General features: G+C 38.8%; 2 protein-coding genes across 2 annotated transcripts in view; both read right to left on the reverse strand.

Annotated features, from left to right (window-relative positions):
- TAF2 (TATA-box binding protein associated factor 2) overlaps positions 1-10,352 on the reverse strand; it is a 56,337-nt gene extending 45,985 nt beyond the window's left edge. The window contains 4 exon segments of the mRNA XM_084306841.1: positions 1,242-1,360; positions 7,504-7,664; positions 8,292-8,346; positions 9,853-10,352. Coding sequence (XP_084162967.1) covers positions 1,242-1,360; positions 7,504-7,664; positions 8,292-8,346; positions 9,853-9,905 — 388 coding nt within the window. The 5' untranslated portion in view covers positions 9,906-10,352.
- Positions 10,353-11,975: 1,623 nt separating this feature from the next.
- DSCC1 (DNA replication and sister chromatid cohesion 1) lies at positions 11,976-25,231 on the reverse strand. Its single transcript, XM_084307047.1, is given in 9 exon segments — positions 11,976-13,211; positions 14,010-14,158; positions 14,714-14,868; positions 16,126-16,177; positions 16,894-17,036; positions 18,890-18,980; positions 21,766-21,900; positions 23,464-23,632; positions 25,044-25,231. Coding segments are annotated over 9 exon segments (1,176 nt in total). The 5' UTR covers positions 25,217-25,231; the 3' UTR covers positions 11,976-13,102.
- Between the last annotated feature and the right edge of the window lie 557 nt (positions 25,232-25,788).

Below are 25,788 nucleotides of genomic sequence, written 5' to 3' on the forward strand. Positions count from 1 at the left end.
AGTTTTAGACTATTGGTCTTTCGAGATGATGTGTTTACTTCATTCTCATGGGCGTACAGGTTCACTTTACAGAGCACAAAAGACAACCTTACAAAACTGAGACCTCTTAGGCTTAGCTTACACAATTTGAATTTATGAGACTTTGTATTACTTGATAAAAACAGCAATTGGAGTTACACTTAATCTCCCTATTCCTGGATAATGAAGAATCTTTATACACTTATTACACCCTTAGCATGATCTTATTTGTACCTTGCTGAAATAATTCTTTACAAAAACTGCACGTAACAGGCACATTCTTAAAAGACATGTTATTGCCATTTGCAGTTTCTTAAAACCTCTCAGTATTGTTAAAGCTTTTCCTGTAACTGAAGTGTCCTTGCTTTAGTTTAGTTCCACAGAAATCTTACCTATGAATAGATTGGCAAGAAAAGAAATTCAAGCATATGGTGAAATTTAGCCAACAAGTCTCACCATATTTTGACATTCAAGCTTGGGAAAGAAAAAATAAACCTGTTTGAATATTTTTCCCTTCTAGGCTTGCAAGTGACAGAACAGGAACTTAAACATAAACTAAAGTAACAAAAGTGTCTTTCCTGGTAAGATATAACTGACAACACTGCACGATGCAGCTTCATGACAGTTGATTTTTCCTCCATATTCCCACAAATCAACAGGAGAAATAGATAAAAACCACAACAGAAAATGAATACAAAAAACTAATTGGAGAGTGACTTATTAGAACAGTTGTTCCAGTATTCCAGGTTATAAAGTTGATTCTTTGTCACTATGGAATCAATCTTAAAAGAACCATTCTTGAGAGTGAGATGGGAAAAAGTAACACAGCTTTATAAACAACATGTAAGCAGACAGATCCTTGTAAATTATTTTCTTTGCTGACTCATGTATATTGTAAGCAGCTTTAAATGGTTATAATTTAGCACCCAATTTACTCCATTATACCCACATCCCGATGTATACTTTTGAGCTCATGACCACCCCAGTTTGTTTGTAAAGGGTGTTGCAACTATTTCTCCATACTACCAAGAAGCATGAAGGTATTTTTCAGCCTTCAGATGGAAAGATGTATGAGGAAAAAGAAAACAGTAATCACCATCTCATAAAATAATGTAATGCTATTTCTATTTATTTAAATCTACTATCCTTCTATGAAAGCTCATAGCTAACAGTTCTGTGGCATCTTAAAGTTCAGCTTTCGCTGTATGGTCTCTTTACTTTACCGTCAACATGTTTCCACAACTCCGAGGGAACCTTAATGCAGAGTTCGCCGTTTCCAGCATCTGGGTCCACAGCACTGACTGCAGCAGCATAGGCATTGGAAAAATAGTTGAGGTTCCTCCTGTCAGAAATAGCCATTTAATTCTTAAAGTATACGCTGAGCTACAGAAAACCCCACAACTTTTAAAGTGATATGATTTCTATACGCAATTTCATGGTGCATGTTTAACTAAGTATTTTGTTCTGTTTTTAAAGGAGAAGGGGGTAAAAGGAAAAGCACCTTTTAGCCCCCAGAAACAATTTTTAAGAAGTTAAAGTCATTCATTTATTTAGGATGCAGACACAAACTTCTCTCATCAGGATGCAGCTGGTTAAGTGACTATTTGCTCTTAACTGACTGCACATCTCATTCCAAAGTAACACCATTACCTCAGTTGTGACTTTGAACAGTTTTCTATTGAAATGAGCAGGAAAATGCATGTGTCCACTGCTGCAGCTGATAAAAGCAGAATGCTATCTTATTATTATTCAGTATTATTACATTCAGATACTGGAAGATTCACCATCAAGCTCAGAAATAACCTCGCTTTTTTATCTTTATGCAAGCGCTTTCATAGTTTTTCAGAATGGATTTTTAAACTCCATAAAACATGGGCATGACATCTATCTTAACTCTAATCCTCTAGTAAACAGTTCTTCAAAAATTTGATTTCTTCTCCAGGAGAAAGTGTTTCAGTTACTCATCACCTTTCCTTTCAGAAGAATCCTGAGCATTTAGCTGTGTACCACAGGAGAAACCAGCAACTGCGAGGGCAGAGCTGCAATCAAGTGTAACGCTATCTGCGGCACTGCTGCACCACAATGGAGTGAATTAACTTGTGGCTGTGGGCTCCATCCTTCCATGGAATCTGAAGTCCACGCAGAGCAGACATGATCTCATTTCAGGATTTTACTTTCTTTCATCTAACCACTCTCTGTTCACCACCCACAGAGAGAACAGCGTTCAACCCAAATTATGTTACCTTACTTGGAAGAATAAGGGGTAATTAACTAAGCCGGGATCATCCTGCAAGGCTAGGTAAGTCAAATGCCATGCTTATATTCCCAGCCTTCCCCATCTGAAAAATGTAGCTAAGTACTGAAATATATTGAGAACATATTTTCATGCAATTCTTGATCTTTGGCAATCATAGCGCACACATTCCCTGGCACCACTACCAGGACTGGGAATGTCAGGAACACTAAACTTGTCTACTTTGCTTGGAAGCTGCTGAAAATAGGACATTAATAGTAAATGGGAGCATGCTAACAGAGAAACACCCAAATCCCAAGTTTTAATACATAGCCATGATTTCTTTTTTCATAGCTGAAGTGCACCTAAAGATAGGGTATAAGACAATGTAACACCAACAAGTTCTAAAAACACAAGGTTGAACTTGCTGTAGCTTTGAGTATGGTTCCAGAACAATTCCAGAATCGCAGAATGAGGTTGGAAGGGACCTCTGGAGGTCATCTGGTCCAACCCACTACTGTGTTGAAGTTTGTCAAACCAGATGAAACTCAAGCTGACGCTCTATCTCCCCATCTTTGCCACTCATTCCTGTTCCCTCCCTCATTAAGGATACTACAGTTCATCTGACCCTGCACTGATGCAACTTGAAGTGCTAAACGGGGAAAAAAAAGTCATTTTTGGCAGTCCGCTTTGGGTTGGGCTAGCTCCCTGATTTGATATACTGAGGGCTCAGAGGAGTCCTCATGCTGAGGCACAGGAGACTGGCAGGGACATCAGAACCACCCCAAGCGATGCGGCTTTAAGCTGACTTTTAACAGCATCCTAGGAAGGCAAACAATTATCATTGGAAAAAAAGTCTTTAAAAACACTATATGACTGAAAACTATCTTAGCAATTAAAAGGAACTAGCAACAGAAAACATCAGTAACATTTCTGTTAGATTCTCCAGTCTCAAAGTTTTTCATTTCAATGTAAACTGGTTCTAGGGGACTCCTTTTCTAATATATCTGTAAGAATTTTTTCCAAGTTTGAGTCTCGTGATGAACTTGTGGTTATATTTTAAACATCAATGGGTTCACAGACAGGAAAAGGTTATGATTTTATGACACAAAAGGTAGACTCCACAGGGCTTAACATTTAATGGGAAATGGTCTACTCTGATATTTCTATTTTCATGAAGTGTTCCAGTTCAAAGGGGTGATTCATTGTAAAAGGAATCCATTAAAGACTCAGTACCACGAATTAATCTTTTCATAGGTAAAACTATTCTCAACAAACCACATGTGGCCATTTTAACAAAAACAGAGCACAAGCCAAAAGTTACAGTCCAAGAAATAAACGTAAATTTTCCTAGTTGTAAGCACAGATCAACAATGAAAAACTAATATGCATTCATGTTTTTTCCTGGTAGAGACGCGTTTTATTATCAGAATTGACCCAAAAGCCTGTTAGTTACAGCCCAAGTGCATGCTAGTTGACTGACTGGAAAGTAGTGATCTCGTAGAAATTTTTTTTTAAAGCTACTCATCGATTCCAAATACCTCCACATCAACTTTTTATAGCATCCCTCCTACTAGTGGCAGCAACGCTATGTAACGTTATGCTGCACAAATGTACAGCTTACCATGGTTTCCTTATATTGACAGAGTCAAGAGAGCGAAAATTTACAAGGGAAAGAGGGAAGAAGAGGACAAGAGAGGTGTCTAACACTACAGCAACAGCCCTAAGAAGAGACCCACGCAGACATGCTCTGACACTGTTTGCAGGCTGGAAGCAGTCTCTGCAAGATTTCCAACTCCTCCTTAAATGTATGAGCTAAACGGGATTCTCTGCCACCTTGTGTACACAGGGAAAAACTATACCAAGTGTTTTATACCCATCCAGCCTCTGTTCAGTCAGGCCGGAACCGACCATCTTAAGCTCATCCATCTATAACAACATCAAAAGCTGTGATGTCCTGACGACTCGGGAAGAAATTACAAGATTGAAGACTGACACATAACACTTAAAAGGCTTTCAGATGTTACCTGAATGATGTTTTGGGATCCATGGACAAACTAGCAATGGCATCAAAGCTGAAAATATACTTAATGTACTCATTGAAGATTTCTAATATTTTCTACAAAATTTACTAACTTCTAATTATCTTTTTAATAAGTTTTTGTTACCCAGCAGAAGTGACAACATAAAAGATTAAAAAAATTGTCCCACCTTCTACTACACCAACACTATACAGTGACAGAAAGCATGTCAATAACTTTTGCAGAAGGAGATAACAGAGTATAACAGTATACCTTAAACTGAAAAAAAAAGTTGGATTCCAGATCTAGAACACAAAACTGATCTGACAGAAAATGTCACACAAAAACAGCAGAGAATTTCTTCATAATGAGTCAGAAACAATTTCAGCTGGCTTTAACTGTATTTCATAGATAAAGCTCTCTTTAATCTTGACTTTCTCAACCCTCTTAAAGTTCTTGCATGCCTAAATTTGTACACCATAAACAACAAACATTTAACCACTTCACTTGACCTTCACCTCGTATCAGTGAGCATAACATCTCAAGTCACAGATGCCGGAGCAAGTCTTCCCATAGAAATAATTACAGTGGCTTAAAATACAGAATTTTTCATTTTTAATTGAATTCTGTTGCTAATTAGGGGAGCAAGACTTCTTCAAAATACTTTATCTTTGACAATTAAGGTAAGAACATTAAAGTAAGAACTTCTTCTACATAGTTTATATTTTTCTTCTAGAAATCAGCATCTAACAAACCAAAAGCATCATTAAAAACTAGAAAATATTTGGACATAAAACCTTAACAGTTAAACTAATTTTTATTTGCTACACATCACAGGAAAGTAAAGTTTTAAATCTACTGATTTTAAATGAACAGGTTGCCAAGATGCATACTAGCTGTTTGTGAAGAACATTTGGTGACCTCTGTCTTTCAAATCTATGAATAACACTGGAGTTATTTAATAGAGTCTTTCTGCAAGTTCTTATGGCAATGTAAAAACCTGCACCAGTGAAAACCACGGGCTGCTCTCACCCTTTGTGAGTGTTTCACTTTGCATGCCTTGTCCTAGTATGCCATTCAGGATTCACTGGTTATCGCCCCCAGCCCCTTACTTAACAAAATGGAGTGCTTCAAATGAAAGTCCTTCAATGCTTCTGCAAACTTCACCCAACTGAGCCAATCAAAAAAGTGAAAACACGAACGTAAGTTTCAATAAAGACTTAATAATTAACTTTGTGAACACATTTAGCCATTATGTTCTCTTACTGAATAACAAAAGAATCAGATTTTTATCAGTTTCTTCCCATACAATTTCCTCAAAACAAGTGGAAAACTATGTTTTTAAATTTGCTCTTCAATATCAGATAGTGAGAAAATTTGAAACTTCTTTCAAATTTTCAAGTTATAATTCTGATAACATTTTAGGACTTAGACCCTAATCTATGATACTAATAAAGAATGTTTGACCGAGGTTATTTTAAACTTTTGATGTCTATCTTCTAGCTGTTCAGAACAATTAGAATCTTCCCTGCTTTGCCTGATGAAGATTTTAAATTTCTGACTTAATAATACAACCAGCAACAACAAAATCAAGTCACAAAACTGACAAGAGCTACTTAATAGACTCAAGTGCTTCAGCATCAGGACAAAATTTCAGAACTGAGATCTAGTTCAGTGTCTTATGTAAGTCAACATTATATTAGCAAACTGAATTTCTGAAACTCTTGCATATACGATGAATAAAGGAATAGAGTGTCAGATGTAAGCAGTTCTAGTCCAAAGATGGGTAACTTGGTATAAAACTTGGTTTGATTTTCAGGTGATCTGTGCAGAGCCAGAAGCTGGACTTGATAATCCTCGTGGGTCCCTTCCAACTCAAGATATTTTACAGTTCTACGAGAAAATAGCACTTGAACCCCAAGAACTTAAGAACAGAAGTTCTCCTAATACTCTAGTTTTCAGAAGATTTAAAAATCAGGCTTAACCTGAAAAATAAGACGGGATGAGAAACATCTCAAAGGCTCTAGTCATTAAGGCAATGAGTAGACAACCCTCTTATAGATACATAAGTTTAGATAAATATATAGATACATAAGTATAGCTACATAGTTTGAGAACATCACTGTTTGCAAAAATCCAAGCAGCAGAACTGTAGGTTAGCTAGCTCAGATCTGTCTTCATCAGACATGTGAGTTAATGAAGGTGGTATCACCTCTGAAGCTGCTCACTGAGCTTTCTCCATCTTCTTGGCCAGCAGATCTCTCAGAGCAATCACTCTGGGGACACTATGGTACACAAGAAATGTCTGATGGATAGTAATAAGCTTCTTAATTTAGTAATCCAGTAGTTAACCTGATACGGTTGCATGATTTGCCTTATTCATATTGTTTGTTTGAAAGCAATAAACTAACGCTATGCAAAATTACTTGGAGATATTTAGTAACATCAGAAACAATGTTTAGAAAAACTTGTTAGGAAATTGGGAAATATTTCCATGAACTTTGATCCCATATTCACTGGTTTAAAGATGGGAAAGACCATCCAAATCTGACATTGCACATGATAATTTTTTCCTGCAAAAATTGTGATTTTTTTTATCAGAATATAGTAGCTTTTGACTAAAGAATATTATACTGCCGCAACCTAACCAACTGTGCTGAAGTTAGAAAAAAAAAAGACAGTCTTATCACATGCAACTCTCATATGAATGTTCTCACACCACTGTAAAACATTCTCTACAAGAGTATGAACAGATGTTATTGGCACAATAATGTCACCATTTTCTCTTTAAATAAATAAGCACATAAGATGTCCATAGATGAAGCTTATATCTGAAATCTATCAAAGATAAAAACATTTCAGCCAAAGATATTCTCTTGCCATGGGGGAAAAAAAAAAAAAAAAAAAAAGACAATTTCATAAAGCACCGAGAGACTACTAGTGGATTCCTACCACTTCTTTCCCATAAAGTACTTAAAAAAAATTAAAGAAATCTGATACTTGACAAAACCATACAAAGAAACATTAGAGAAAGAAATTCTAAAGAATAACTTAAGAGTCAAAATTATAGTCAAAAAACTTCCCCCAAAATAAGTCACACTAACAGAAGTTTTGATAGAAACTTATGTTGTTATCAGGAAATCACCAGGTAAAACTAGCCAGTATAAAATAGGTCATGCTTCACAACAAGAGAAAACACTCCATCTGCAAAGTTTTAAATACATCACTTACTGCTTTGACTCATGGTGACAAACCTCCAGCGTTGGATCGTTATAGATGAAAGCTGCTTCTAAGTCATTGACTCTTACTCTGTAAATGCGGCACTGTTTACTGTTTAGTTTGATTCTATTCAGGTTTGCAACCGTGGGAAATATTGTCAGTTCCACATAACCCTATGAAAACATAAATCAAAACCTTCTATAAAGACTTTATCAGTTCACAATGTAAAGATATTAAAAACCTAATGCGTTTTCAGAGAAAAACTGCAGGTAAAAGCTAATGCTATATTTAAAAATGAAATTGTCTTTCCCTTGTAGATGTCTAAAAATATTTTTTCATATAATTTAACAGGTGAATTTCCCCAGTTGTGAAATAATTAAAAAAAATAGAACTTCAAAATACTTACTTTACGGGAAATTATTTGCCTCTACTGCCTAGATTTCAAGTTACTACCATCCTTTTTTTCCATCACCATGTTTTAGGTTTTGGCATCTAAGTATGAGACAACAACTCTTAAAACCTAGGCAGAATTTATGTAGTCATACACCTAAATTCACAAAAAGCCTCAGCAACTCAAGACCCTTCCTCACAGAAGTTAAAGTATTCACTATTACAAGGCATCCAATCTTAGGCACCTCTAGGAATGACAGACTTACAAAAAGCACCAGTTGAGAAAGCATAAAACATAAAGAAGCCAAAGAACATTATCAGCTTATGTGTGCAGTTGATCTCTCTAAAATCATGAAGAAAACCCAGACTTTCCATTTCTACTTCTGTATTTTATTAAAAACAATACTTACTACAACAGATTTTCTCTGAAAATTTATGTTGTTGATACAAACTACCTGGTGAGTCGTGCTGGAAGAAAAAAAAAAAAAGTAAATAAGTAAGGTTTTGCATAATTACAAGTATTTTAAATAATCTTTCAACCCATTTATAAAAACAGGAGATCATATGGTATATATGCATGTATAGATACATTCTATTCCACGTAGAGCATGTACTTGTAAAAGGAGAATTAATGATGGCCTAGGTCTCTCACATAAGTGGTCCAAAACAAATAATGAATATAAGTAACACGCAAAGTCAGAAGAATTACAATAAAATCAAAGTGTAGTGTAAGAACGAACATTACTAATAATAGAAGAACATAACAGCACGGCTTTTGAACATCACATAGCAGTATGCAAAAATATGGTATTACTAATGGTTTGGAATCAAGTTCTAACACTTCAGTGATGCTCAGCAGTGGAAGTGGCATGCAGCCGTAACATTTGCGATCAGAGATGTGTGGAACATCTATCTGGGAAGCTGCTTCTCGTACGTAATTCATATAAGTGGGTACTATACATTAAAAAAAAAAAAAAAAGCATGCATTTTTACTATTAGTATAAAAGATAATATTTTAAATAAAGGTAATATATTAATCAAGATAGTATTTTAAACAAGTCAAATGCATTTACTTAAGTTGTGAATTGTGTTTTGAATTGTGTTTTAGAACCACTGGTAAATAAAACTGATTTTACAAATGAGAGATAAAATAGTAATTCCAACTTTTTTTAAAACTTGGGAAGTTATTGCTAATTTTTTTTCTGTACTAGATGGTATCTTCACAGGACTTCAGAGTACTGACTCACGATATAACCTTGTAACGCAACTTTTACGCCATGTCACACATTAGATGAACATACTCAAGTACTCTGTGTATTAAAAAATGACTTGGCTTCCACTAACAAAGCTTAATAAAAAAATCCTACAAGAAAATAAGACAAGCCAGCATCCAATGATGGATTCAAATAGCCTACATACACATTAAAGTGTATACACTAACATCAGTAATTCTATTTAAAAATACGTTCCTGTTGCAGATTTAATAACTTCATGATTCCTTTATAAAATACAGGCAAAGATCCTCTGAAATCTGCAACCAATTTCTATACAGCTAGGTTGCAAACCAAATAACAACAGTGTAAACATAATAATTTGCTTGGCACAGATGTTTGCTTTTATTTATAAATGTACGTGTGTTCGTATATGGAAAAGGCCTGCAAGACTATTACGGCTTGACACAGCAGGAAGAATGAAATTTGACGGCATGATCTGTAGTGCTGACGCTGCGTGGAAGGATCTCTAAGCTCTGAAGAGCAGAAGTTCAGTATGTTTGTATGGTGAGACTGGGGGCTTACAGATTCTTTGGCTACAAGATCACACAGTAGGACATAACCCCACAACGTGTTTTCTGAGAGCAAGCTACGCTGTAAGCCAGAGCTCCAACCTTTTCAGGTGGACAAGCACCCTGAGGACTGCTTCAAAACGCACGCTGATCTCAAGCACAACAATTTTTTAAAACCGGATACTTATAATTTATACGGTCTCGGGCTCTCGAATCCTTTGTCTCCTTTCTTCCTATTCATCCTGAAGAGCAGCACCAGACGCACACTGCTGTCAGACCGCCAGCAGCACCATCCCCGCTCGATGGGCCCTTCGTCTCGTCGCCTCCCGCCGCTCCTCAGGGCTCATCTCCGCAGCGGATCGGCGCCTCCGGAGTCGAGCATCTTCGGCCGGCCCCCGCAGCGCGGTTACCCCCCGAGCGGCATCCAGCCTGCCCGCAGAGCCTCCCGCAGGCGGCACACGCACCCCTCGCACACCGATACCGCTCCGGAGGCGCCGCTTGCTTGCTTCCCACGAGAAGGACGGAGCTGAGCCGGGACCCGGGGACTTTTCTGTGGAGAGAACACGGCCGAGGGGGGGCTGCAAGCCGAGAGGGAGCCGAGGGGCTGCAGGCGGAGCCCCCTCAGCAGCGCCGCCGCCGCGCCCCGCCGCTCCCCGCCTCAGCAGCCGCCGCCATTTTGTCGGCAGCCTTTAACCCCCGCCGGTTGAAAGGTCACGGCCGGCTCCCTCCGCGAGCGCAAAAGCGGCTCGTTTTCCCGAAGCGGCGCCGCCGCGCCTGCAGGAAACGGACATTATTGAAGGAGAAAAATAATAAAAATGAAGAGAACAAAAGCCGAGAAATAACCCCAGAGGGGTAAGGGGGGGGTCGCGGCATGGCCTAAAGCGCATGCGCGCTGCCCCTCACCCCTCAGCAGCCCCGAGGCTGAGGCGAGCGCATGCGCAGCGGCTCGCCCTGCCCCGCAAGATGGCGGCGCCCGCTCGTGGCTTTCCCGCCCTGCTGCCCACCACAGGGCTCGTCACGCTGCAGTCATCACCACAGCAAGAATGGGGCTTGTTTTTGGCTCCGACTCGCAGCGTGGGGTGTGCTGCAACAGAAATTGAGCCTTTAGCTGTTGTCTGGCTCCTCTCTTGTAAATCCACAGCCAGGTGATGCTGGCTGGGAGCTTTGTGAGGCAGCGCTGTGGGGCAGTAAGGTGCCAGCTGCAACTGCCAAACCTCCCCGGGGTCACAGCTCCAGCCGCACAAAAACAGCAGCATCACCCTCCAAACACTCTGGCTGCTTGCTAAAACCTCTCCCTATCTGTGCTTTCACTAGGGAAATTCCAACGCTTGACAGAAATCTAAATCTACTTGAAATGCACAAAGTATAGCTGCACTTAATTTATTTAAGGTAAACTTAAGTTAAACCAGACTCAGTGGTAACAACAAACACTAACAGGAAGATAATAAAGCACTGCAGTCCTTGCTTTTGAATCAAAAAAACAAAAACAAAAACAGTTTAAGACAATAACAATGCTGCTGAAAACTTGCAAACTTGACACAGAGCAAAAAAAAAAAAAAATGATTTCCTGGCACTGTCTTCCTTCATGCTCCAGTTGGTACTGTGGAGGGCTTTTAGTTAGAATTATTTGGACACACCATGAAATTTCTCCATAACCTACATTTGTTCTATTATAAGCAAGTTTTGCATCATTTATTTTATGTTGAAGTAAGCTCTTATATCAAAGAAGCTATTTTATTTAGGTTATTCTTTTCACCTTTCTTTAGTAGGAGTTCTTGAAATTCAGAAAGCATCAATTCATTGTGAATCTCACATGGAAAACCAATTTATATAAAACTGAATCATTACCCTAAGTATTATGATACAGCACTACTCATGTAATACCTCTAATCTTATAAATTTCACAGACAAGATCAACTGTAAATATATACTGCTGTATCACAGATTATGAACCTACTAATTGTCTTGTGTGTTTCAACTAAACAACTTAAGTGATGCAACTGAAGTTATTTCAAAAGCTTTCAAGTTCACATTTCTGTTCAACTCTGAGAAGGAACCTTCTGGTGCTGTTAACAGAAAGTACCACATCATTGAAACCAAATAGTGAACAAGGCAATTCTTCCAGGAAGCAAGCCCAGCTGAGTCTCTGTGCAGCTGGGCCAACAGCACACATGTACACTACAGAAATGCGAAACACAGGGAATCAATCAAGTAGTTCTTTTATTCAGCTTTTTTTTTTTTTAAAATCTGTAACAAAATCCCAAGGATGCAAAATCCATGTTAGCATTTATACTTTTTAGCTTCTTTCCCCCTCCACTGCTCACCATACATTTAGTAAGCTATATAATTCCAAGAATTTTTTTATACCTTACATCTGATTTTGATGCAGAAAAATTTTTGTGTGAAAAAGCAAACACCACATTAGTTTAGTTAAAAATATTTGAAAATATTTAATACTAAACTGGTTCACTGACTAATGCAAACTTTTTTTTTTTTTTAATAATCAAGAAACTTCAATTTCAGGCACTCTATTTTATTGCAAATATCATAGCAGATTTGTTTCATCGTTCCAAACAAAGGAATATTCAAAACATTATGTTTTCAAGGCACAATTGTTATGTGCAGTTACTTTCCCTATCAAAATTTTAAAAAGTTCTATTACAAAGATTTACAAGTTCTTTTTAAAGCAAAGGTAGCATTCAGTAAAAAAATAATTTTAGATCAGCTACATTCTAACAGCAGTTTATAGGAACTTCACAAAACAATTCTCTTACATCTTCAAACTTGATTTTACAAACCTGATTGTTATGCGGTATTTTCTTTGTAATATTTAAAAGGCAATTTTGCCAAGTGTTAAAATGTCAAGGGTTTGTGCCAATCTTATTCACAAAGGTATGACTACAAAAGAACCAGTTTCCAAAAGAATGACCAGTGTAGCCTCAGTCAGGAATAATTCATTCCTGAGCTTGTCAAGGCACGTAGTACACAAAATGTCAACACAGCAACAAAATCTGCATGTTTAAGAACGCTCAGTAATGGACAAAAGATTAAGCATTCTGTTTTGCTGTTGAAATCTATGTGATACAATTCAATTAATTCAATTATTATTAATAAGGTTTTAATTTTTAATTATAGTCTTTGGTTTATGGATAGACAGCTGAAGTACACTCAAAAAGTAGCTCCTGCCATAACTATAACGTAAAGGAAAAAGAAGGTGGGAGAAGTAAAGTAGGAATGGGCTGCAGACACTATGCTTTAGGAGAGGCAAGTTCCTTCACATTCTACATAGCTGTGCAGAAAACAGAACTTTTTACAGAAACTCAGTTGCTTAAACTCAAGAATGCCACATAACATTTGCTGACAACTCCTTCCCCCGAAGGCAGGATGAAACAGCGTTGTTACTCCACTCAGAAGTCTCAGTTTTTAAAACAGTGTTTGTTATGAGATGGGTCTTCTGGAATTATAAACTTTAACACCATTCTGCATTGAGGAGCGAGCGTATTTTGTCAGAAGCGCACCAACTGTCTGCTTCTCTGAACATAAGTCTCTACAAAGGAAATAAAGCAGATGGTATTGATATTAGAGGTGTTCTCACACACAATGATTCAATGAAATGCTTGTAAATATAGGAACAAGCTGGACTAGGGTATTGAAGAAAAAAAAAAAGCACAGGAGTAACTGTCACAATGCTTATCTAAAGTTTAGAACTGTGAAATTTAATCAGCAGGAAGAAACATGATTTACTTGAGAAACAAGGAATTGGATTTGGTAGTTCTTTTTTTTTTGTTTATTACTGCTGTTCTCTAGAAGGCTTGCAATCTAGCAAAACAGTTTTTGAACTAGTTATTAAAGTCAGACTAAATTTAGAGATCCTCCTAAAGAATTAACACAGTTAAATCTGGTTTATCATCTACGTCTGCTCACGTGTATCCTGACTGGGCCTTCCAGATAGTATTGTAGTTGATGACAAAAGAGCAAAGGATGCAGTATACAAAGCTCTCCTGCTCTGTAGATCTTCACTTGTAAATATGGAGACTAACTATAAATTTCAGGATACTTATCCTTTAAGTTAATTTTGTCTCAATCAAGTCGGTCAGAATTATCTCCTGTTTAAATTTGGTAAGATTAAAAAGTTAAAATCCAACAAATATAGCTACCAGTTCCCAGGAGAGGGAATTTTATTCATATAAAACTTGTAGTAGTTTAAAACAAAACAAAGTACTTAAGGTAGTCATAGCTGATAAGAAATCAGCCATGCAAAAAGGGAAGAATATTAACACTATTTATATCGTAATAATTCTACCTCACTTTTTTTTAGTGCAATCGGATTTTAATGAATCCTTACTGTATATAAGGGGTTATATCCTCTTCTGTCCACTTTTCCCGTACGCTGAATAAGCTGTTGAATCTTTCCTGATTATCTTCAGGTAAGTCTTCTACTTTTAGCAAGAAGATGGTCTCTGGTCTTGAGTTTTTATCCACAAGAGCCAAGCCCTGTAGATCAGCACCAGAGAGAAAGTGTTAATTAAATCAAAACAATTTAATTTATTTGTTTTAGCAACAATCCATAACAAGTTGCCCTCTGCATCTCCAAAGTCTTCTAGAACTGCACTGACAGCAGCAATGTGAAAAAATACCATAATGGTGCTGTTTTATTGGCAATATTTCTCATTTCCCTTATGACAAGAAGGGCAAGGAAATCCATCTAATTCTGACACCTCCCCACCTCCTTTCAGCAAAAGGATTTTCCTAGTGCTTGCCACCGTAGAGACCATCACTAGAGTCTAGTCTGCAACAGGTTCTGCTTTAGTTACATTTACCAGTAGTAACTGCACAGCTGCAACTTCTCTTCAAATAGCGAAACATGTTAGACTTACAGAAGCCTGAATCACCGTGATTCCACACTATTGACACTCACAGAGGATGTCAGAAGTAATACTGACAAGCTGGCAGAAATAATACAACCAGTCCCTGTCAATTGATAAAATCTAGATGTGACACTTGGCTGTGCCTACTCATGGAAGACTCCACCCTTCTTTATGTTTTTACCTTAAGCTGATCAAGCCTTGTTGTCATCCCCTCAGGGACACTTTGTTGCCAGACTTCTTGAAACTCGGCCAGATTGAATTTAACTGCATTTTGCAAAAGCATTTGTGCTATGGCTCTGCATATTTTATCTTCACGCATTTCAAAATAAACCTCCCCTGCTGAGAAACAAAAGACACAGTATGGTGGGTTCTTGCTTTTTGATAATAGAACAGCCTCAAATATCCATTCTGTTCTACAGTCTTCTACAAACCAGCTATTCTGTTTTTATTTTTCTGGGGGAGTAACCTGACTCTGTATTACTTCAGAAAAATGATTGTTGTCTTCCCATTCTTGAGAACAAATTATGCAGATCACTGTGTGTGTGTGCAGCAGTGTCTGCTGCTGCATTCATTCATATCACTCACTGTATTTATGACCTCCCCCCACCATCATCATCTTTTTCCTTCTCCACAGGGACACTTTCTCCTACAGTTTTCATTCCTACTGGCTTGTATTAGTGTTTGCTGCCAGTACTTGAACAATTAAATAAAACTTATTTCCTTAATCATCTTTATATTATGGTATGACAAAGGGAATGAAGAGAATCTATTTTAATTTTCTTGGCTAAAATTCTCTGAACATCAGGCATGAACACTATGTTCCACCTTTTCAGTCATCTGCACTCCCTGTAATTCAAAACTATTCTTTGTGCAACGTGCCTTAATATACTAAAAAAAAAAAAAAAAAAAAAAAAAAAAAAAGGAATCTGTATCGCTACAACTGCTCCCCTGTGTACTTCAGTCAAAGGTGAGATGAAAACAGCTACAGGGAAGAATTTAGGTGAAGACACTGAACTGTTACGTATGTATGTGAGACAAGCAGTGGAGATGTAGGCAGTACAATCAATGGATCTTGCTGTGCAGTTCAGGGGACTAAGTCTAAGTGTCTGCTTCAGGCAAGCCAAATTCACATTCTATGGACTGTTCACAACAGCACAACCAATTGCTTAAAACACAGGACATCCAAGACCTCCTAGTGGAACATAAATTGGTTTATAAATATAAAATGGAATATAAATTCTCAATGGAACATTTAGACAGAATATAAGAGAAATTCCACCTAAATTTTGCAAGAAACCTGTTTTCAGTCACTAAAGTATTGCTTGTAGACACCTAATATATCTCTTTAGGTACCTCTGTTAGTTCCTAAGTTTCCTCTAGTGTCTCATACAGTTCATCAGTCCATTTTCCTATGATATTTCTCTTAACAATTTTACTGTTTTTATTTTTTTATTTTTTGGTTCACTGTTTGCCTCCTACTTTTACTGGCACTGTAGCAAATTAATATTTGGGCCATCCTTGCAAAATCTTCAGTTACTAAAGAGTAACTATTTTATTTTTAAAATTAAAACATACGCGATTTCCCAACCTTACCATCATCAGTGTATTTCCTTCCATAGCTTAAAAGGATATGTTCTATCATCTCTCTGCATGGAAAAAAAAAAAAAAAAAAAGCTTTAAAACTTGCATTTGCCTTTGTATGTTACCATTTCCTATTCATATCAAAACCAATACAGTTTCAAAAATATCTGTGAACACACTTTGAACTGTTCTTCTGAGTTTGCCTAACCAGTTTCATTAGGACATAGTAAGAACAGTTACCAAGAAGTTGTAAACAATTACAGTAAAAAACAAGGAGAATGGAGGATGGGACATTATAACCTAACTGCAGATGTAACACCAAAAGGTTTTTTTTTTTTTGCAAGCCAAATAAACATAAGAACACTCCCTACTGTAAACCTGAGATTTGGTTTAAATGGTAACCCTAAATTATTTCATGACTTTTGATGTCAGCCTAAAAGTCAGCTCTTACGAACTGAATTCAGTATTACACTAGAAATACAACATCACAAAAACATATTTAAAAGAAATAAGGAGACAGATCATGGTTGCAGCTTACTTTAATCAGCAAACTAACTAGACACTGGGTTTGGAACTAATCTACACCTCCAAAAATGCTAACAGTAACGTTTTCCTGGGTAGATACAGCAGAGAACTATTAATGCCCTTATGTATTTTAGAGCCAAAGAAAGTTTATCATTAACACCCTGGTAACTGGAAACCAGAGTTATAAACATGTAATTCTAATAAATAATTAATAGTGATTTCACTAATAATGATTATACACAATTTTAAGGACTAAAAGTAATTGCTTACAGGTCCAAGCTCCTCAAGACATGTACGTAAAGGAACCTTACTTAAAGACCAGGATTCGGAGTCTATCAGCTGAGTCACATGATTCAAGAGTTTCATCTCATAGTCAAATTCTAAAACTCTCCAAAAGCCTTCCAAATAGAAAAAAAAAAAAAAAAAAAAAAAAAAAAGAGAGAGAGAAGGAAACATTAACACCTTAGCCCTGATGATACTTTACATGAGTCAGGATGTTTAGGTCACACCTTTACAACCTACAGAGCATTCCGACCTTTTCAGGATCAGTCTAAGAGGAAGAACAGAAAAGTAAGATTAAATGTAAAGGAGCAGTAAAAAGAACTCATTTTTTGTAGCTGTTTATATAGATTAACTGCCACAGATACAACAACACCAATCCCATCCTGAAATGGATCAGAGCTGGAAAAAATAATTCAGGCTCAGAATTGTATGAACAGAACTGACTGCGCTGGTTCTTTGAAGTGTCAGCTCGGGTCCAACCAAGAGCACATAAAACCAGAGGAAACAAAGCACAGACCTGGTACAACAGCGCTGTGCGGTAATAAAATGACAAAGTTATCCATGAGATTGTCCTTAACTTCCTAACGGGACTCTATAGAGAAGACAGAGCAGAAGGCTTCCAAGCAGTGCTCAGGGGTGAGACTGAATGCAACAAGCACGAGTTTTGATAACAGAAATCCTAGCTGGGTACTAGGAAAAAAAATTTCACCTTGCAGACAGTCAAAGCCCAGAACAGCTTGGAGTGAGAGATTGTGTCATCTCTGTCCTTGGAAATGCTCAAAACTCAAACAGGTGAGTTCCTGAGCAACCTGCTGCAAGCTGTCCACGTTCTAAACTGGGGGTTTGGACCTTAAAACTCCAAAGCTCAGTTGCACCCCACACCATGACCCACTGACTCTAGGACTGTTCTCACCTGGCATAGAGGTGAAGGTTTGGACTTGGCCAAGTACAGGACGAGTAAGAGCTGTCCCAAAGTAAGTCACCTGCTCCTCCACCCTTGCCTTACACAGCAGGGAGATTTCTGAAATAAGCCATGTTTGGGAGGAAGAAAGGACTGTCAAAGGGCTGGGTATACCTAGGGAACAATTATTTTTGCCTCTAGATGTACAGAAAGCTGTACACATTCATTCATGAAGGGGGCAACCACCCAAAAGATATTCATGCTAGGGGTGGGAAACTGATCACAGTGCCTGTAGAATCAAAGAAGGAACTACACTCGTATCCTGGTTTCAGCTGGGACAGAGTTTATTTTCTTGCTGGTATGGAGCTGTGTTTTGGATATAGGATAAGAACAATGCTGATAACACACCACTGTTTCAGTTGTTGCAGAGCAGCACTCCTCCAGAGCCAAGGACTCCCCAGCTCCTTGTGCTGCCCTGCCAGCAAGGGGCTGGGGGTGCCCCAGGAGCTGGAGGGGACACAGCCAGGACAGCTGGCCCCAAATGCCCAAAGGGACATCCCACACCACCTGATGTCACACTCAGCAGTAAAGCTGGGGGCAGTGGGTCTGGGGGCTGCCAGTGCTTTCAGACTGGATGGTCATTGGTCAGTGGGTGGTGAGCAGCTGCACTGTGCAACCTGCTTTGTGTACTCTGCAGCCCTTTCGTTTCTGTTCAGAGGTCCTTATCTCAAGCCACAAGTTTCACTTCTTCATTCCCCCCACTTATTTCCCCTACTCCACTGCTGGGCCGAGTTATCAAACAGCTGTGCGGTGCTTGGTTGCCTGCTGGATTAAACACCGAGGAAGAGCCAGACTGGTTGATGCCTGCCCGCTTTTACCTTTTTAATCACTTTCACAGCAGCAGAGGGTATAGGAAATATGGAAGCAGATTTTAGGACCTTGAACTAACTTGCAGAAAAACAAGGATATGGAATGAAAAGATCTATCTTATTAGAGAAAGAAGATATTTTTGGGGAAAAAGCAGGGTTATTTCCTCATAAGTAAAGAATATTGTTTAGAGACAAATACCTTCAATTTTACAGGCATCTAAAACCTCCAACTGGTGCATTATTTCTTCTTCACTTGCTTGAACCACGCTTAACAAATCTTCTGTTGTATACTGCAACAAGGAAAAAAAGGATAGAACAGGTTATCCTTACTCCATCTTTGGATAAATGCATTATACAAAATAATAAAAGACTGGGTAAAAAAAAATAAACCAATTTTCCAAAACTGCATTTTCTAAGGCTTACCACTCTCGGACACTTTTCCTGTCACTTCCAACAGTTTCTCAATGAGTTACTCAATATAAAAAACAGCCTAACTACAGGGAAGCCTTTGTGCCATGTGTAAGTATTCCCAGGATGTCAAACTAGCTTAAGTAGGTATCAGAAGTAAAGCAACACAGCAAGAATGAAAATGGAATGTGTTCTGTCTTCATTAAATCACATTTTAATCTGTGATATTCAAACAAGTTTAGAGACTCAAAATCTCTCGTCACCTTTGGAGGTCAGAACTCAGTACCTCCTCTGAGGAGAAGCCCCCAGTGTGACCTCAGGAGTTGTGTGTTGTGTTTTGATGTCTGCCAGCCAATTAGCAGATGCAGCACAGAAGCAGCCACAGCACACGCAGCTTCTTGGAAACCAGTTACTTGGTGAAATGGGAGAGCACTCTGGATACCGGTAAAGATTTACGAGATGTGGGAGGAACAGAAGGTATTGTGAGGAGTAAAGTAAAGGGAAAGAACACCAGGCATAAGCCCATAGGAAACAGGGCTTAATGATTTCCTTTATTCACCTGACAGTCTTTTTTATTTTTTACTTTTATTAATATTATAATTTTAATAATTATAGCCTAAGAACATTTCCTATCAGAAAAACAAAATTTGGAATTTGTACTTGCTACCGGAACACAAATAAAACAAACCAACACTAAGTTTGGCACATACCCTGTACGTTAGGAAAGAATTTAATACAGAAGGGTCTCCTCTTCTTGCTATGCCATTCCTATTAGACAGCATGTTGAAGCACCATTAAGCTATGCAGCACTGAACTTACATCAGTACTGCAGCAAGGGATTACTCTGTTAAGCAGTACTTAAATAAATACTGACAGCACTTCAGGGCAAATATATCCCCAGATCAGTATGGGTGTTTGAGTTCAAAACTGCCATTCAGTTAACACCCTGCACAGTTCTTTGGTTCTGGTCCACTTAGGCCAGGCTAGCGCTCTACCAGTCGTTATCTCAGCCTTTTTAAGAAATCACTGCTCTCAGCTAGGATGCTTTTATCAGCTGCATCACTCTTGCAAAAAAAGGGACTAGGTTAGGATCACGGCCATTACAGCCATTTCCAGCTAAGGTTAGGGCACCCATTAAATACATTAACTCAGACACATGCAACCATTTGAGTACGCCTTGCTACTTCACTGTAAAATCCAGGCTTTTGATTTGGTGCATCCTGAGCAAGCTGTGTATTAGCTTGTTTCTAAGTTTTCATGTAGTTTGCTAAATCACATCACCGTGTGCCAGGCTTCCTTACAGTACCTCCTTACAATGCTACCAGTTCCTTGGCTCCACAACCAGTGGCTCCACAGTTCTCCATGTATGACACAGTACAAACAACTGAAAGCCATAAGAAGTTCACATTAAACCACTAAAACTGAACAATTTGTTTTCAGACAAATTAAAGGTGGCTTATTTGTTGCCAACAGATGGAAAACACTAAGTGTAAGCAAACACCAGAATGGAAATCTTTACTAGATGATTCTTTGGGATTCCAGTCAGAAGCAGTCCCATACAGAACTTTGACTCATTTACAGCTCCATCAACGGCATAGATGAAATTTTTCTACATTTATCTGATACATCCAGTTACTCTCCAGTAAGCTGATATGTGAAAAATTCTCCTTCAGAACAAATGCAGATCAGTTTTCAAACTGAGCACTAGTGTTCAGAAAGACAGTGATGTGTTTTTATGGTATTCATTTAATATTACCAATACACATTGTTGCATATAACGTCTTTTTGTGTTGCTAGCCTTTGTCTAGAAATTACAAGTATTGATAATTTAATCCTTTTCCCTTCTGACATCCCTTCCTAGAACAGAGTTGGTGGGGAAATGAAAGGTCAAGAAGGCAATGCTGGAGGAGCAATTCTGTAACTGCTCAGGAATTAGTCCACAAATCAAGAGAAGCACCATTTCTAAAGGAGAAAAGTAACACTTATGTTTGTACATTCAAGCACAAACAGATGGTTTATTAACATCAGCTTCAGCCAACCCTCAGTGTAAAATGCATCGAAGCTACCATCTGTTTGTATGCATGCACACAGTGGTGTGGGTATCTCCATTAGTTCGATCTTAAATTGAATTTCCTGGAAACATAAAAGAGGAGCAAGAAAAAAAAATTAGTTGTTTTCCTTTTTTTTTTTTAGCATCAGTCTCATTCTCTGCCTTTTATCATCTTTGTTATTTTCTGCTACTCCCTGTTGATTCTTGTCATCATAAACTACTGACTGGCCAATGACTTGTATGTGACATCCTGGACCTCATACTTAGGTCAGACAAGGCACGTCACACATGAAGCCCCAGAGAAGGAAAAGCTATATATTACACCTCAGCAGCCCTATAAGTCTCTCTGAGTTTTGAGAAGGTTCAGAAGAATGTATTCAAGAAACTCTCCACATAACAAGGGAAATCGCCAGTCTCTTCCAGTGTCCTTCCTTTTCCTCTTCTTACTGAAAAGCTGATAGCTTACCTGCGAGTCAGTGGAAGTGCTAATAATTACCAACTTGTAGGCTTAAAAACTTAACTCAAAGCAGCACTGTGAAACATCAAAGCTGTTTTTCTAGTTAACAATGTTTCTTTACTTTTATTTGCCCATGACTGACTTCAAGAAAGTGACTTACATGTGACACTGTTGAAGTCTGATCTTTCCCACTATCTGGTCCTTCATATGGATCTTCCATCAGAAGCTTCCTCAGCTTCTTCAGTTTAGGCCGACATCTCCGCAACTCCCAGTAGTTATTGGAGAAGCCAGCAATCTACAGGAAAACACAGGGACATTTTAATGTACCACTTGGATTCACAGGAGCTCACCAAAACATTATCATCAAAACGTTTTAATCTAGTCGCTGAGAAAAAGAATCTACTAACAAGTGAATGAAACATCACCATAATATTTTCCTTTAGAAAATTACCACCAGAAGCAAAGAATAGAAGTCCACAGTTGTATGATAAAAAATATTTGTAGTGCATATGACAAATGGACCAGCTCATCTCTGCATGTAAATGATAGGCTGTCATAATGGGATATATTCGTGCACAATCCTTGTCAATATTTCCCCTTAATGCTAAGTTATATTACTGCCGTAAAACCCCTCCTGTTTCCATCTTCCCTTATTCTTCCCATTTTGGGATCTACTTCCTTTTTTTTTTTATTATTATTATCTTAATGACTCATCCTATCATTAAGCTCAAGTAAAACAGACATTAATGAGACAGGAGGCTGCACTTTCATACAACTAACAGAACACCTCTATTTCTTAGTCTGATTCAACACCCAGATGTAAAGTACCCAGCAACAAGCTCAGGTGTAATTGATTCAACAACACTATCTAATAAATCTTTACCTTCAGAGTAATCTGAATGCTTTATCAGATTATTTATTTATTTGGTAAAGAGCTCACCATTAAAAATACAACAGCAAAAGACCCCTGAACTTTGAAATAACACTGACTTCACAGAAGAAATGGTGATGTTTTGATTATTACATTCACCCAAGGACAAGCAGGATTACTCTTCAGTGATGTCATTATGTCTATTAAAGCAAATAATGAACTAGTAACAATGTTTTCCTAACTATTTTTTTGGCAGAATTTTATTAACTACACTTTAGAGAATTCATTGTTCTCTGCTCCTCTAAACTCAGAACTCCAAAATCATCCACTCCACCAAATCTTTCCAGATGCTAGTTGAAAAAGAGTAACCTTTGAATATATTTCTGTACTTAAAAAATAATATTCAAGCGTGACACGGTATAATCTGCCTTTTGGGGAAAACATTCATAAGAATCAGTTTACAAACAGCCTATTTTAAGAAGAGCTGCTAACACTAAGAAATCAGATATTCTTTGAAAACTTTTAATTATTCTTTGAAAAATTTTAATAACTTTTAAATATCTACCACAAGTAATTACTATACACTCAAAATACACCGAAGTTTGACCTTCTTAGAAACAATAATTATCATATATTATAGATAAAATTTGGTTGCCTAAACAAGGGCCCTAGAGCCAATTTGGACACCCGAAGGTATAGCATGCCCCCTGTGTATAAAGCATGTTTTTGAAGACATTCTCCTGAGACTGGTGGATATACAAAGAACGTACAGGAGATCCATGTCATTCTGGAATGGCAGCTCGTAGCTAGACCACAAAGCATCTAAAGAGGCATTGGAAGTCTATGTTTAGGTAACTGAATCCCACCCAGGGTTTCACATAAGCCTCCTGTATAAAATACAAAAAAATATGGAGAATGTGGGTTTAGAGAATTGAAGAAAAAAAAAAAAAAAAAAAAAAAAACAACAAACAAACCAGAAAGCCATACTTGTGAATGAATAACACTGCCAGATGCTTCATCTGCATTCAGCTCTTCTGGAATTTTACAACCAGGAATAAACAGCAGCATATTTGAGGTATCTGCTATTTTCATGTCGTAAGTTTTATCTTTGCTGCACAACACTGCTTGTTCATCTTTTTCACCACGGATTACCAGGCTGAAAAAAAAAAATCACAAAAATAAAGATGTATTTTTACCTCTATTTCTGGATGAACACCTATTAAACACGTGATTTTTTTTCTTTATATTTAAACATTGGTAAAGACATTATAAACTACAGTTCTATTTGGTAGCAGCAGTCACAGTGTACCAAAATGTAAAGTTATAATTGTCAATTTATCTAAAATATCTTAACACCGTCATTACCTCTCGTTTTTTGAGTTTTCCCACTCTGAAAGACAGGTATTCAACGCTTTTATGCAGACCACAGCCTAACCTCCTCACCTGCCTATTCACACAAATCCCCCAAATCACTGAGTTAGCAATGCTTAATGCCTGAACCAGCTCACTAACCTCAGAAAACAGATTATAGCTTGAGCTGCTCCTTATTGAGGACAGAAATTAGCCCATTGTGAAACAAGAAGCAATCAGAAATTGTTTGTATCCTTCAGATATCCCTCAGACAAACTTACATATTTTCTTGCAACTGATTCCAAGCAGGAAACACACAAGAAAAATAATAGTAAAAAAAATAATTAAAAAAATAATTAAAAAAAAAGACTTCTATAAAATTTCCAGATAAAGAATCAAGGCAAATCCCTTTCTTCAGCTCATACTTGACTACAATGAGATTCGTAGTGAGGGCATGATAATACCAAAGCAGGACCACAATTCAGTGTAGTCTGGGGGAGCTAAGTGCTCACTTTCAAGTTAAGTGAATTGCCAATTTTGATTCCCAAAGCTTGGATGTGTGACCAGAGCCCAGCGATGCCCCAAGTGGTCCCCCAACCACAGGCACCCCAGCCATCTTCCACCCAGCACCAACAAGCTCACTGATGGGTATCTCTGAGGACCTTTTTCTTTAGGGGGAGCTCTAACGTTGCATCACCTAAAACATTTTTTATTGTATGGTTAGTACTGCAGTTGATAGTTGAAGAAATTTTAAAACTGGCTCAAAAACTTGATTCTCTGGTGTTGGTGTCGAGGTTGAGGCTGTCACAAAACCACCCTAGCATGTGCCAAAACTTCCCTCGCTGGCCTGGTTGTGGGGCTGGTAGCTGCTCTGCCACCTCAAGCTCCAGCAGGAGGACCTGGGAAGTCAGCAGGACTCCTTTAAGGATTTCCAAATTTCTAGCCGTCTGGCAGGAATCCCTTCACTGCTCCAGATAAAATCTCAGCAGCGTTTCTTCCCTATAAACCTACTTTTTTCCACGCGGAAGGAAAGAAAACAAAAGGAGCAAACACTCCCCAACAACAACAAAAAAAAAAAAAATCAAAAATAGCAAATGCTGCCTAAGTTTTCTGTCATTAACTCAGCCACCCTGACCGCACCGGGGGCCCAACTTAGCTCACCTCCCCCCCTTCCCTCCCATCCCCCCAACCCCACTCGCCTCAGGGGGATGCGGTACCTGGCTCCGGCCTCCAGCTGGGCGCAGAGGCCGGGCTCCAGCTGCAGCAGGCAGCACTCCCCGGGGCCGGCTGTCCCCGGCCCGAAGCTGAGGCACTGCGCGGCCGGCAGCAGCTCTGCGGGGCTCAGCTTGGCGCTGCGCAGCGTGGCCTCCACCTCCGCCCGGCTCCGCATGGCGCCGGCTGCGCCCGCCCGCACTCGTTCTCTCGCAGCGGCGGGAGGCGGGAAGCAGCCGGCGCCCTGAGCCCGCTGGGTGGTTGATGCTGTGGTTGTCGTTGAGGCGCGTCCGGAGCGATCGGTGGGGCGGGCGGGTCTGAAGGGAAGTCACTCAACCCACCCAATAACTGAGTGGTTGAGGTAAAATCTCTCTCTCTGTGCCTATAAAATGTCATAAAAATGCATAAAATGTCCTATTTTGGCACAGTGTCAGAGGGAATGCTCGATCCTGCCCCATGGCTCGCTGTCACACACTCGTGCTCCTTCCCGCATGATGTGGGGTCTGGAAGTTTGCTGAGGGCAAGCACCCAGTTCTCCCGTGGCCAAGTTGTCCCTCAGGGAAGACCATGGCAACCCAAGGTCAGCTCGTGTAACCCTTGCGATTTGAGCTCCAGCTGGGTTTCATGCTATGGCACGAAGGAAAACCCTAAAGTGTAAGAAAAATAAAGGTCAGGAGACAGCTGTTCACCAACACTGGGAACCAGTACTCGCTGTGGAGCAGCAGAGGCTGACATGTCTCCACCTCACCC

The sequence above is a fragment of the Netta rufina genome (assembly GCF_964035555.1).
Source record: "Netta rufina genome assembly, chromosome: 2".
Taxonomy (NCBI): Eukaryota; Metazoa; Chordata; class Aves; order Anseriformes; family Anatidae; genus Netta; species Netta rufina.